The sequence below is a fragment of the Pseudochaenichthys georgianus genome, chromosome 9 (genome assembly GCF_902827115.2).
Source record: "Pseudochaenichthys georgianus chromosome 9, fPseGeo1.2, whole genome shotgun sequence".
In the NCBI taxonomy this organism is placed as follows: Eukaryota; Metazoa; Chordata; class Actinopteri; order Perciformes; family Channichthyidae; genus Pseudochaenichthys; species Pseudochaenichthys georgianus.
This window is the reverse complement of record NC_047511.1, coordinates 43,115,699-43,130,889: the sequence shown is the minus strand read 5'-3', so window position 1 is coordinate 43,130,889 and position 15,191 is coordinate 43,115,699. Positions and strand designations below refer to the sequence as shown.

The window sequence follows — 15,191 nt, the reverse complement described above, 5'->3', positions numbered from 1 at the left end:
CCCAGCAGATAAACAACATTAATAAACCAGTAAGGAATAACATTTTCACATCTTTAAAGCAGCTTCACTTCGTTATGAAAGGTCATGGTAAAGTATTTTAATTGTAAACCATGGCTCAGCTTAAAATCAGGAAACAACTTGCAAATATAAGGATGATCATAATTACTCCTTTTTCCAGTGGACATTAACAGCCTAGATGTTTAAAAATCTTAACAGAAAATCTACAATGGAGATCCATATATAAGAGCCAACATCTGGTAGGATAAACACCTTTTTCCCTAAAAACGGAAATAAGACTGTAAGAAAATATCGAAACAATAATTTTTCTTAATATAATGTTTTTTGACACTGTATCTACCATCAAAAACACACTATAATTAAATTAATACTCTGCACACAAAGGTCCAGATTGTACATAAAGTATTGCTGTGATGTTGTATGTGTTAAATCCATGTAAACATATATCCCACTTTTCCAATAACAGTATGAGTATTTGAACTCAGATTTTGTGGTTTGTTCATTATACTATCACAGTTTTTCAAAAATAAGACTTGAATCAGATTATATTAACTTGCTTATATGGAAATATGATAAATCAAACCCCTTTATCGTCTCAATTATGCCAGATTCTTACATTACATTGCATTTAGCTGACGCTTTTATCCAAAGCGACTTACAATAAGTGCATTCGACCAACAAGATCCAAACTTGAAGAAAACAGAATCATATAAGTGCATCAGGTTTCATAGAGCAAAAATATTTCAAGTGCTACTCAACTGGCTTTAGATAAGCCAGCCCTTTATTAATATATAAGTGCTTTGTTAATAGTTCTATCGCTCGAAGTGGAGTCGAAAGAGATGAGTTTTCAGTCTGCGCCGGAAGATGTGTAAGCCATCTGCTGTCCTGATGTCAATGGGGAGCTCATTCCACCATTTTGGAGCCAGGATAGCAAACCCACGTGTTTTTGCTGATGGGAACTTTGGACCCTTCGCAGCGAGGGTGCAGCGAGCCGTTTGGTTGATGCAGAGCGGAGTGCACGAGCTGGGGTGTACGGTTTAACCATGTCCTGGATGTAGGAAAGGCCAGATCCATTCGCAGCATGGTACGCAAGTACCAGTGTCTTGAAGTGGATTCTAGCAGTTACCGGAAGCCAGTGGAGGGAGCGGAGGAGCGGCGTGGTGTGGGAGAATTTAGGAAGGTTGAAGACCAGACAAGCCGCTGCATTCTGGATGAGCTGCAGAGGTCGGATGGCACATGCAGGTAGACCAGCCAGGAGGGAGTTGCAGTAGTCTGGACCAGAAGCTGTGTGGCTTTCTGGGTCAGCTGGGGGCGTATCCTCCTGATGTTGTAAAGCGTATATCTGCAGCAGCGGGTTGTAGCAGCGATGTTTGCAGTGAAGGACAGGTTGTTATCCAGGGTCACACCCAGATTCCTTGCAGTCTGAGTCGGGGAAACAACAGAGGTGCCGATGTTGATTGTTAGGTCAAGAGCGGGACAATCTTTTCCCGGAAGAAAAAGCACTTCAGTTTTGTCAAGGTTGAGCTTGAGGTGATGATCAGACATCCACTGAGAGATGTCAGCTAGACAAGCAGAGATGCGCGCGACAACCTGGGTCTCTGAGCGGGGAAAGGACAGAATTAGTTGGGTGTCGTCAGCGTAGCAGTGGTATGAAAAACCATGCGGGCTAATGACAGATCCGAGCGAGTTTGTGTACAAGGAGAAGAGGAGGGGACCGAGAACAGAGCCCTGAGGGACCCCTGTAGTTAATTGACAAGGGTCGGACTCCGACCCTCTCCAAGTAACCCTGAAGGTGCGGTCTTTGAGGTATGAGGTGAGGAGGGAAAGTGCAGAGCCTGAAACTCCAAGTTCTTGGAGAGTGCGAAGGAGGATCTGATGATTCACCGTGTCGAATGCACAACGATAGCAATAAAACACTCTTAGATTAATAGCAAGCCTCAATGTTGGATGTGGATTGATGAGGGTTGTTGGTCTGACTTCTGTCTTTCCAATCTTAAAGGACAACAAACTAAACTAAAACCAGAAGTTTATGTTTTTCTAACAAATCCAGGTAGTAAAATATACTCCATGTTCAAAATAAGTCTTTGACATCCCAATTGGCTGCTATCTGCCTCGTGACAGCAGGACTTCTCCATCACACCGTCCTCTGACAGGCTGACAGAAGACAGCAAATACACTAAACCTGATGTAGAGTCAGCAGCCTGAAACAGTGGCAGGACGCGGGATGGAGATCGTCACTTTCACAGCTCTCTGTCATCTTAAATAACATTGTGTCTGTGGGCTGTGGGCCTATCGGACTTGATGGATCACAGCCTCCGCAAAGACATGCCTTTCCCTTCCCCTCTGGCATATGTGATCAGTGTCGAGCTGACTGATTCCCTGAGCAGGGCTTCAGCGGGAATACTGGAGGTGATGGAGAACAGACAGAGGGTGGGGGGGGGGCGGCTCAATTCCCATTTAAATTTGAGTGGCAGAGAGGCTAAGCTTGGTTCATGCTACCACGCGTTTTCAATGAGGAAGTCCATACTGACGTTCGAAAATAACTTAGAAGGACCAAAACGATCAAAATAAAAAATGTCAGCGCAAGCTCTGTCATCATCACCTGCCATGTGACCTGTGACCTGTATACACAAACCACACCCATGTGACAATTGCCAGAATTGCTCAACAAATACAAATAAAAGTGACGTAAACGGGCGACTGTGGCTGCGAGGGAGTTCGATCCCAGCCCATGCAGTCAACATGTCGATGTATCCTTGAGTTGCTCCCGATGGCATGGCCAACGGTGTGTGAATGTGTGTGAATGTTAGGTCCTAGAGCAAGTGGTACTGCTCTGTATGAATGGGTGTGAATGGGTGAATGACATGTAGTATGTAAAGCGCTTTGAGGGGTCGTAAAGACTGGATAAAGCGCTTTATAAGTACAGTCCATTTACGTAAACAAATTATACTAATAGAAATAATAAACTCAGGCTAAGTAGCATTTTGGCTCCTACAGTTGGGTCGTGCATGCAGACTCGGGTATCTTATTGTTAGGCTAAATCTTTTTTGCTTTTGCAACTTTCTTTTTGCTTTTATGCAATGTTCCCATTTTGTATTTTGGAATATCGCGCAAAATAAGATCTGTGGCAAACAGAAGTGTATGATTCCTATGATGCATGTTTTGTCCATATATTTACACTACTTTTATAATAGTTGAAGCATTAATGCAATCGCCCGAAGTATAACGCTAATGTTAGATTATAAGAGAACTACATTATGGTCCATTGAATTTACTTGTTTTAATGACACCTCAAAGCTTCTAAAAATAGACCACCTGTTGTCAAGCCCGCCTTAACCTAACCTGTTTTGTAGGCCCCCTATTTAAACAACAAATCAAAGTCATTTATAGCCTCGGCAGGCTCTGGTCCTCTCCTCCATATGAGTGACGTATCGGGCCTCCCTCATGTATTTGTCCGGTTGCCGTTGGCTCCCCTCCACGTAGCAAGTCCTCGTCGTCCTCTCCATCTCCTCCAACAGATAATGTCCCTCCTGTCTGTTTTTCCTCTCCCGCTACTCCATTGCTATCAGAACCAGACGGCCTACTTGGCTCCGAGGCCCCGCGGCCGGCACCGCTGCCGCTCGGTACAGAACTCATCTGTCCTTCCTCCTCATCCTGGCCTACAGGTTTAAAATAACCTGTAGGCTTCGGCATGCTTTGTAATAGCTGCTTGTCTCGAAACTACTTTTCCCTCAACAATTTCCTTTTCCGAGCGCCACTCTCAAACTTTTTCTCCTAAACAACCTTCATCTGTCACTCAATCACTCGCAATTTGAATAAGTAACATGTGAAACATATTCTCATTCTGATTGGCTGTTAAGTGGTGCCCACTGACTGTTTCGGAGTCATCATGTTTGAGAGAAATCTCTGGAATCCATCGATCTGATTGATTAGTGGAGCAATTTATCGAAATACTACGGAGGGAAGATATTTTCGTTTGGATTACTGGTCTGGGGGAAGCTCACGAGTGTGTGTGTATACGTGTGTGTGTTTGTGTATTTTTGCGTTTGCGTGTGTTGTGTTAGTTTCCCGGGGAAAACACTCACGAGAAACACCGGCTGTTGTTCTGCCTGCTGTGACGTCAAGTTACTCCGTTCTCCGCTTGTAATTATGCCGTTACAAGCTTCAAAGTTGTATTTATCATCTGAATTTGCCGAAAACAAGTTTAATATTCTGAAAGCCAAGACTTTGTTTATTTGAAATCAGATGAAAAGAAACAGTAACGGACCCTGCCGTGTTATCTATGATTACTATACGCCTTACATTCATAATTTCAGCGGAGGGAGGGGAACAGCAGAACAGGAGAGTGGCGAGGGAGAGCTGTCTTCTTCCCTTTACGAGCTTCAAAAATGTATTTATCGTGTGATTTTGGAAATGAAAGTATCATATTCTGAAAGCCAAGACTTTGTTTATTTAAAAAAAATTAAAAAACATCTGAAATAAAACTTTTCTTTTTCTTGGCTCATGATAGGCCCCCGATCTCCGTAGGCCCCTGGGCTTCAGCCCAGGTCAGCCCGTGCATTAAGGCGGCCCTGCCTGTTGTTCACTACAAAGTGGCACATTTTAATGTTCAAGTGTGTTAGGAAAATATCACTCGACACCAGGTTGAGAATCAATAATGAGGTACTAATTTATTCTTGCAAGAAGGAGCAGAGTTAAATCACATACAAAGGATATGGGTTAACTCACACACACGGGGTATGTTGCTCAACGGAACAAATATCAGGCTTATATAGTCCAAACCACGGAGATAACAACAAAGTCGTAAACCGAGATGGCGCTAATATCATCCGCGGGTGTCGGAAAGGTGTCGGGGACATCTGCGACGTCTTCTGGAAAGAGTCACGTACTTCCTTCACGCCTCATAGAAGTGAGATATTTATGAGAAGACAAGTAAATATGATTGTTAACAGTGTTTCAAAATAAGAGCACATCGTTCAATGGATATATCAATCAGATCTCTCCTCAATAATAATAATACATTTTATTTGGAGGGCGCCTTTCATACACCTTACAGGGCATAGGGTAATATAGGGAACATTAAAACAGTGGATTTAATGAAATGTCAGCCGGGGTAAAACAAGACAAACAGGAAATGGACTACAAAAAGACACAAAAAGACACAAGAGGACACAGAATGACACAAGAGGACACAGAATGACACGGGGTACAGTTTATAATGAGAATGCCAGTTTGAACAGGTGAGTTTTTGAGTTGGCTTTTGAATGTTTTTGTGGAATCAGACTGTCGGATATGTGGTGGCAGGGAGTTCCAGAGACTGGGAGCCCAGCAGCGGAAAGCTCGAGCACCCATGGTTTTGAGGCGAGAGCTTGGGATGGTGAGAAGTCCTGGGGAGGAAGAGCGGAGGGTGCGGGAGGGGGTGTACCCCTGAAGGAGCTCGGTGATGTAGATGGGGGCTAGGTTGTGGAGAGCTTTATATGTGAGTAGAAGGTTTTTGTATTCAATACGGTAGGAAGCCAGTGTAGTTGAGTGAGCATGGGGGTGATGTGGTCAGTTGCCCTGTTCTTCCATGTGTGTGGGTCTTGTATTGACAGCTTGTTAAGTGCTGCTTGTCATAGGTAAAGCTGATGCTAATGACACAACAATGGAGCTAATCAAGCTGTCAGGCATCGATGTTACTGGCAACACCACATGAGCACATGTGTTGTTAATGTGCTTCATGCCTAGATTCTGATACTTCCTCTTTTACCCTCTCAAGCGTGGGGTCCAAATAAATGACAAAATTCAGCCTATAAAAAAAGAGACTGGAAAAAAACATGCTCCAGGCAAAGAGTGGGTGTTTGACGAAAAGATAATTGTTGGTTTGTCAAATAAGAGTTATTAAGAGCAATCAACACAGTGCCAGTTATATTTAAAAGAATACCGAATAAGATTGCAAAAATACATGTTTTCCCATCTTATATGTTTCAGTATATGTATATATTTGTCTCCCTCCTGCTTACATGGAATATGTTTAAATGTATACACTTACTCTGTGCGCCACACTAAGTGTAATGACATCTTTACTGCTTTTTGTGATACTTGAGTTACACATACGTATACACTGGGCAATCAGGAAATCAAAGCGCTCTTACAGGTTAACCAATCTTTAGCCCTACAATCAAACAGTGCTGACCAATCACTCGCTCCACACCTTTATCTGGGTAAACATACAACAGGAAAACACATTAAGATAGGCCACATACTGTTTGAATTTCTTCAATCAGAGATGTATTATGCCGATAGAAGAACATCCATACAGTATGTTTTACACAATATCTCAGCTTGCTTTCGCCCAAGTTTAACATAGCATGAAAGTGTTTCTGGGAAAAATCTATTTTAGATTTGGAGAGGTATGAAATATATAGTAAACGCATGAAGCACAAATTAAAGCAGCTTTATAATACAATGTAATTATATGAATATTGTTTGTTTAGGGCACTGGGGACATTTTCCCACAGGCTTACAAGAAGCTTTGTGGATCATAGGAGGAAGAGTGTGGTGGTTTTGATGGTCATACAGCCTTGGTCTAGAGCAGGGGTGTCAAACTCAATTTCATCGCGGGCCACATCAGCATCATGGTTGCACTCAAAGGGCCGGTTGTAACTTTAAGACTTTATAAATATACAAATATTTAATATATATAAAATAATGTATTATATTACATGATTGCCTCTGCATTGGATTATTATCGGATAGGGTAATAACTTCATAATTAACTACATCTGAAAGCAGAAGTCTAGGGCAAATAATTGCAAGTCTCTTCAGTGAGAATGTCACAAAATGATTTTAAAAGAAAGCCAAATTCTGAAAAAAAAGTCAAAATCAAAAGAAATTAGTGACATTTTGAAAAGAAGAACAATTCTGAGAAAAAGGTACAATCTAAGAAAAAAGCATATTTTGAAGAAACAACTGCAACGTTCTGAGAAAAAAGACATTTTTGAGATGCATTGTGGGACATGTAGTTTATGGGCAACGTGCTTCTGTAAATCGGCACGTAACCGTATAATACACATATTATATTCTTTGCAAGCTCTTGTGGGGCCACATGAAATGATGTCACCGGCCGGATTTGGCCCCCGGGCCTTGAGTTTGACACCCCTGGTCTAATTATTAAGTTAAATAATTTAGTAAAATTACAGCAGATGATCAAAAATATCCAAATATAGACTAGATAAGAAGTGGAGTCAGTGACTTTGACCTCATCCGTCTTTTTGTGGATTACTGTTTTTACGCTTGCATAAGAAGCTCAGTACACATTGTGAAGTCTCAAGATGAATACACTGACACCACCTCAGGACAACACAGACTGGTAGCAACTTGTCAATAACACGACAGGCATCAAGCACATGCTTCTGTATTGTCTAACGTGCTCTCAATGGGACAATAATGAAGGAAATGAACATCATGCTATTTTAAAAAGACTTTAAACTAGAAATCGAGAACATAATCGTGTCAGGAAAATGCAATCGGAGTTACAAATTCACATTTTCTCATAAACTCCTATAAAACATATTAAATGTTGCAATACGTAGACTTAGGCAGAGTGAACGTTTAAGGCACTTCCACATTGGCTTGTCTTTTCTGACCTGGAGCTTTTGCCGCTTGTGTTTCAAATGTCAAATATCCTCGCTGCACGTCCAGTCCTATAATGATGATCTGTTAAGCACACAGGATTATAAAGATGGCCTGAGGCTTAAGTGTGTGTTCAATATCCTGCATGGCGTTAGGACTTAGGACACCTCAGCTTATTGATCTATCTAATAGCTTTCCAATATGATACTGGTAGCCTTGTTGCCTTGTTTTGCTTGGTTGCATAACACAGATGCTATACAGATGCAATGGAGAGGGGCTTGAATGGAAATGTGTGTGCATTCAAACTTAACGTATCCACAGTATTCGGATTAGTATGATGAGGTTTCTTTTTCAACGTCAAAACCATTTTTTCTCCAGGCGCAACCACACCAGAAGGACTGGATCTATTGATAGCCTGCGTCTATCCGCCGAGACTTCTTTTTTCCTTCCCGTGTGCAGAGAGCATGATTTAACGGAGGAAATATTGACCATCTGGAAAATGTACTGAAGCTGTTTCTAAAGAACAGTGCGAGGGAGTGTGACAGTTTCACTGCTCCGCTAATGGTCTGTTATTACAGGACAAGAAGGAAGTGCAGACTGTGGGTGTGTGTACATGTGTGTGACAGTCTGTATATGCTAAGTGCACATGTCTATAAGCTCTTGTGTATGTGTTCATGTGTGGATTTGTGTTTGTTTAATCACAATGCTTTAGCTCCAAGCTGTTGTTCCTCTGGATCAACGTGGGGGTGTAGAAAGGGTGTGTGTGTGTGTGTGTGTGTGTGTGTGTGTGTGTGTGTGTGTGTGTGTGTGTGTGTGTGTGTGTGTGTTGTGTGTGTGTGTGTGTGTGTGTGTGTGTGTGTGTGTGTGTGTGTGTGGGTGTGTGTGTGTGTGTGTGTGTGGTGTGTGTGTGTGTGTGTGTGTGTGTGTGTGTGTGTGTGTGTGTGTGTGTGGAAAATACAGGAGAATTCTAGTTATAAAAACATCAGAAACCTCGTTGGTTATTTAGTTTATATATGTTAACGTGTCCCGAACACAGGCAGCTTCAGTGGATGCGAGATGTGACACATATTAAGATACTTCCAATCATAACTCAAATCTAAATACTTCCTACACTTGTTTTTAGATTGACTTAGACATTACATCTAAAAGCTAAAAGGCGCACCCCCCATTAGAAATCACAGAAATAAGCCCCTTTCCTCACAACATCATGATTACACATTTACGTTAGTGTCAAACTAGGACAGTATTAGTTTTCCTTAAGCAATGACTTTGGACACGATTGTGAGTGTTATTGTGATATAAAAACAGATGGCATCACGAGTATACTAGCTTGGGTGAAATGCAGACGACTGATCATTTTTGAATTGTGTATTTCTCTGCTCAAAACATGCAAATGTGAAGTACCTTAAAACTATACAAGAACTTAAACATTACTTTTTTCAAAATACAAAATAGTTCTTCCGTCAAAGTTAAGATAATCTGCAAACAGTATATTAATAAATATCCCCACTGTTTTTCTTAACGTGTGGTGCTTTCATTTGAATAAGTATAATAATAAAAAGTATATAAATAATGAATTTGCAGTTGCAGTTAGATTCATCGTGCAAAACTATTTCATTGTACTGCTAACGGTAACAATTAGCAGCTAACTTTGCATACTTTTAATGTGACTCATATTTCATGAGATCAGATTTCAGGATCAGATTTCCAACTAAAGTTAGAAGAAAAAGAAAGACGGTGATAAGAGATGACAGACAAAGCCAAACATGGTGCGCTAGTAAAAAGTGAAACTCAAGCCGTCTCAAACATGGACTTCAACGTTTCATTTCTGTTCTCAGAGCTTCATGTGTCAGATTGAAAACCCATCTGATGCTTTAATGTCGTTTTTGTTGTATTGTTGCCGCCTTGTTATCCTGCCAAGTAGCTCTCCTTTTCTTCCTGCCTTCTTTTGTGAAACCTCTGGACGCACATATCGCGCTCAATTTAGTTTACCTTCTTTGTGCAGAACTATAAAATATGCTGCTGGAACAGAGATGTTCAGGTGAATAGAAAATGCTCTTTCTCCCGCTTGGATTGTTTGGGTGATAAAATGGAGGAGGTAATGGATACAGACTGTAGTTACCTTCTAATGAATACAGTGCACACAATTAGGTCCAATAGGTATATTATCCCATTAGTGACACTGCATTAGACAGGGTGTCCGCGGGGTCTAGAAAAGTATTAAAAGTTGATGAATCAATTTAGCGAAAATGAAGGCTATTAAAAGTATTAAAGGGCATTTTCCAAGGTGTTACATTGTGTAGCTTGTCTTCAATAAGTATCTAAATGGTCCAAAGAGGTTGTGTTCTGCAGTCTGCCTGAATGTAGTCATGGCGTAGGTGTGTAGTGTGATTCTGTGTACTTTATTGATGGCATCCCGTTGGGTTTGACGTCATCTGAACAGGACGTCGCACGCTCACTGCTTGATAGCGCGACGCTCCGTTTACGCCGGTTGCTAAGCAACATCGTTATGGGGAAATGCAAGTTTGCGTCCAAATGGTTGGAAGATAAGGAGGAAGGACAGTCAATACTGTATATAGTCAATGTGAGGTAAAGTGTGTCGCCAAGGTAACCGGTTAAAACTCCAAGTGGCGATGAGGTCTTAAAATGTATGGAAAGAGTCTTAAAAGGTCTTCAGGATTCCTGCATAGACCCTGTAATGGATACAGACTGTCAGTGTAGTTACCTTCTAATGAATACAGTGCACACAATTAGGTCCAATATTATCCCATGAGTGACACTGCATTAGTGTAGACATCACATACAGCATTATAAGTTCACTGGCACCTCACTATTTCTATAGCAATATTACAAGAATAATATAGAAAAATCACATAAGTCTTATATAAGCTCAGTATTGTTCACGACGTAGTGATAGTCCTCATGGGATCATAATAAAACTCTCTCTCTTATGACCATTCGATGCCGTGCCGCACTAATGAACAACTATATAAGTGTTGTGTTTTTCATTTGTGCTTATTGCCAGTCATGATGTGGTTCTGATTGCAGCTTTAAAGTCTGTTTGGCTGCTTTACAGCTGTGGTTATATTTCACTTCTTAACACTCCTCCTATTCCACTTTTCTGAGCCATGATAAGGTAAGGTAATGTAAGGTAAGGTAAGGTAGTACTTTATTGATCCCAATTTGGGAAATGTGTGTGTTGCAGCAGCATTAAAGACATGGCATTGTACAATAACAATTAAAAAGACTAGAAATAAACAAAAAAGTAGAAGATATACATGTTGAATTCACAAATGAACAATAACAACAACTAACACTTTATATTAAGGTACACAAATTAACCATCAACTCGTTGTTAATTAATATGCGTATTAGCAGTATATTGGCTCTTTATTAGTCATAATAAAACACTTAATAATGCCTTATTCTACAAGTAATAAGCCATTAGTAGCAGTGCTGTACTGCCATGCTATTCAGTTCACGTTCTCCTACTTCCTGTTCCACGGTTTCCTGTCTAACCTTCAGTACAAATGTTACACATATATAAATGTGCAAATATGAAACTTGTCAATATCACCTTGCTATAGAATAGAGAGAATGGGAGGGATGAAACCCTCTTTCATGGCCACACATGCAGAGCACACAGTGAAATGTGTTCTCTGCTTTTAACCCATCCTAGCACCAGGGTTGCGTTCAGATAGTTTAAAAATCAGCTCCTAAGTTCTAACTCTATCGTCTGTTCCTTGACCTCTGAGTGAAACGTCACGGGGTTAAGGGATAGTGGATAGGAGAATTCAAAAGGACTTAGGAGAAGAGACTGCGGTACTTTAGAGAATCCGACTGCACTTTCACTATCCGACGTGTTTATGATGCGCCAGCGGACGTCCTGAATGTGCGTCTGCTGCTGTGGGGAAACTATGGAAACCACAGTTTTCTATACAGCGGACTACAACATGGATGTTTAATAAGAACGAGGGACTTCTGTAAACTCATCTAGAGACTCTGCACCGTGCTCTGATGCTGCTGCTTTGCTTTATGAACGTGGACAACAGAGAAACATATTCTTCAGGACCAAAGCTGGAATTGAAATAAAAAAGGAAAGTGAAACTTCTGCTCGTCACCCTCTCCCTCCGGTCCACATTAATACCAATGATCCCAATACGTATGATTGTATGAACTAAAGATCTTAAAATCAATACAGATGTATTTATTATAAACGTTAGTCCTTAACATCTATCACTGTGTATATCACCATTCAAACATATTTTAGAAGCTGAACAAACCCCACACAGCTCAGTAAAGACTGAAATGTTGACTTTATTTGATAATTTCAGTAAAAACTAACGTTCATATTTCTCTCTTTGATTATAATACTGATGAACGTTCAGAACAAAGCACTTTGGCAACTTACCACCTATGTTTTAAAATGCTTAATAAGCACCGTAACTTTCATGATATCATTTCTCCGTCATAATCGATTGTTTCCGTGAACGGCCGACTGTTGAGTGACGGCAAATGCTGCGGCTGCAATGCATTGTGGGGCAGCATTTTCTCCTCTCCTTTCGGTTAGGGAGGTCCAGTGGTTCCTAAGCTAAAGGAGGTTATAAAGGAAGTTTGAAACCTCTTTTCCTTTCATTTGGAGAATTGGAACGGCATCATGGCTGCCACTGAGGGACTTCCGGGTCATTTCACTTGGTTAGGAAGGTTCCTAAGCTAAATGGACTATTGGAACGCAACCCAGGAGTCTAGTACTAGGAGCAATGGGAGTGAGGGGGGAAGGGGGTTGTCCGGTGCCTTGCTCAAGGGCACCACGGCAGGGCCCAGGATGTGAACTGGGACCTCTCCAAGTAGAAGTCCACACTCCATATTTAGGTCTGTTCGGGGACTACGGCTCACAGTCCAAGCCCCCTACTGACTGAGCCACTGCTATTGGTAGCTGAACTGTCAATACCCCAAAACATATTCTTAGATATAAATACCTAATGTTGAGTTATTTAGACAGTATGTGAGGGATGGAATATTAAATATTAAGCTGAATATCTAAATGTAAAATGTACATCCCCCTTTTTCTCCTCGTAACTCTCTTTCTATTTCGAACCCTTCCGCATTATCATCTTAATATATTTACCAATGTCTCTCTTCTCCCTCCTCCCTCCTCAGGAACCTTGTGGAACCTGTCGTCCTACGAGCCCCTGAAGATGGTGATCATAAACCACGGCCTGCAGACCCTCACCAACGAGGTCATCATCCCCCACTCGGGGTGGGAGCACGAGCCCAACGAGGACTCGAAGCCGCGGGACGCCGAGTGGACCACCGTGTTCAAGAACACCTCCGGCTGCCTCAGGTAGGGTCAGCACGAAACACATGGAGCTGATGATGTATCGCCATTGATTCAGAGAAATACCTCACATTCATTGAACACTGGGTTTCAATTTCAATAAGCCCAACAATGCAGTTTAAGTGGTTGGTCAAAAACAACTATTGCATGTTTTACACAGAGGTATTGCGGTTTGGAGATATACAGCTTTCTAAAAACTATAGGTTACATAAGAGGGACAAGCTCAGTACAACCATGCAATTAACTTTCATGAACAGAAAACATTGTGAAGTTTCAAGATGAATACACTGACACCACCTCAATGGGACAATACTGAATGGGAGCAACTTGTCAATAACAAGACATCAAGAACAAGCTTCTTTATCGTCTAATTTACTCTAAATGGGACCATAATTAAGGTTAATGGTGTCAGGAAAATGAAATCTGAGTTAAAAAACGTTTATACAAACAGATTTAGACAGGTTTAAGGCACTTCCACATTGGTCTCGCTTTTAAGACTTGGAGTTTGCCGCTTGTGCTTTAAACTATAGCATATACAGAGGTATTGGGGTTTGGAGATATACAGCTTTCTAAAAACGATATGTTAAATTGCAAATTTAAGTAAATGCGTTCATGATTTATTTTCCAAATCTTGAACATATTTAGAAATCTTACTCAGTGCAAACTTGTTAGTTAGGACCTTTGTTGATGATCATCTAAATGCTGTATCCTATTGGTCCCTCAGCGTTCAAAGGTTTTTGGATGTGCACCACTATGTTTTCAACGTTAAAATATCCTGACCACAGAATCATAACTTAAAGGGGACTTATCATGCACAATTCCCCTTTTGATGTCTTTTATACATAAATATGTGTCCCCGGTGTGTCAGGGAACTCACAAAGTGTCAGAAAACAAAACCCTCTCTCTTTTCCTCCGTACCCACATCTAAAGAAAAAAAAAAAAACGGGGGAGCTGACAAGCAGATCCAGAATCTTCGCTCCTATAACGTCATTGGCGACATCCGGCCGACCTGACACGTTCCAACCTATCGTCTCCAGCACACGTGACACGTCCCAACCTATCGTCTCTGTATACAGTCGCAGCTGTGTGTCTGTGTATTCAGCAGGATGTCTGCTGGAGGTTTAGAGTAAAGTTGTTATATATAATAACACTTAAGAAAGAACATGTCAAGCTATGTGCTGTATCAGAAACAATGCCCAGCGTGTTTTGGGAGTAATATGCTGTGTGTTTACATTAGCAAGCATGCTAACACTCAGAGTTAGCCATGGAGCTAACGCTGTAGGCTACTGGAGAGTACAGTATGTGTAACGTAATGTCCTTGTGGTAAACCCTGCGAGAGAGAAAGGCTTGAGCTCCATACTGTTTCAGAAATAAAGCTTGAAGTGGTTAGGAGCATAACATGGCATTTAATCACCGCAGCGTTTAGCTGAGCTCTCCCGGTAGCAGGGGAAAGCTGCGTAACGCTACAAAGGGGCGTGGCTAGCAGCAGAATCAGCCTGTTTGCAACAGGGCTGCAAAAGAGGGGTATGAGAGCAGTATGACGCATGGCTACAATGAGTGATCTGTTTGGTATTTTAAGCAAAAAACTTCACAGACATGTTTTGTATAGGTATGGCCCTACAATATATTTTTCCCAATATAGCATATAGGTCCACTTTAAACGAAACTACCAAACTTTTGCCTGTGCAAGCTTCTCCATTGTGAACGTCTGATGTATTTATTATTTGTCATATGTATTTGACAAATTGTATATCTGTGGGGTTTGGGACAGAGGATTAGATACAACAAGCAATTTGAACATTTGACTTTTTTAAAACAGGTTAAAGCCAACTTTATTTTTGATGATCCACAACTGCAGCCACACAGAATCCCCCCTGGTCAAACACTCTTAAATGTGAATTATTGGACATAAACAATGTAGCAAACCTAGGAAACAATCCAGTTGTAAATGTGGAATGACCCAGAAAGACATTAGGCAAAAGTTGAGGGACACATGTCAATTTGGGTTTTAACCATGGACACATTATAGAGATTACGCTGGATGTTATGGAGTGGACCTTTAACATGCCGATAGCCATGAATGCTGTTACTGACTGAGCAGTTGTATCTGGGGACAGGTGAGGCATATATGAGACTGAACATGTGCATTGTTGGCTCTGAGCCAGGGTCAGATTAAAATTCTTTGGGTACTGAAATAATTTACGATGGTGGCGTGTGAAGT

General features: G+C 41.2%; 1 protein-coding gene across 5 annotated transcripts in view; it reads left to right on the top strand.

The window, feature by feature from the left end:
* arvcfb (ARVCF delta catenin family member b) overlaps positions 1-15,191 on the top strand; it is a 327,265-nt gene that overhangs the window by 241,169 nt on the left and 70,905 nt on the right. For all 5 annotated transcript variants that reach the window (XM_034091650.2, XM_034091649.2, XM_034091648.2 and 2 more), the window contains one exon: positions 12,793-12,976. In XM_034091650.2, coding sequence (XP_033947541.1) covers positions 12,793-12,976 — 184 coding nt within the window. The remainder of the gene's footprint in view (positions 1-12,792; positions 12,977-15,191) is intronic.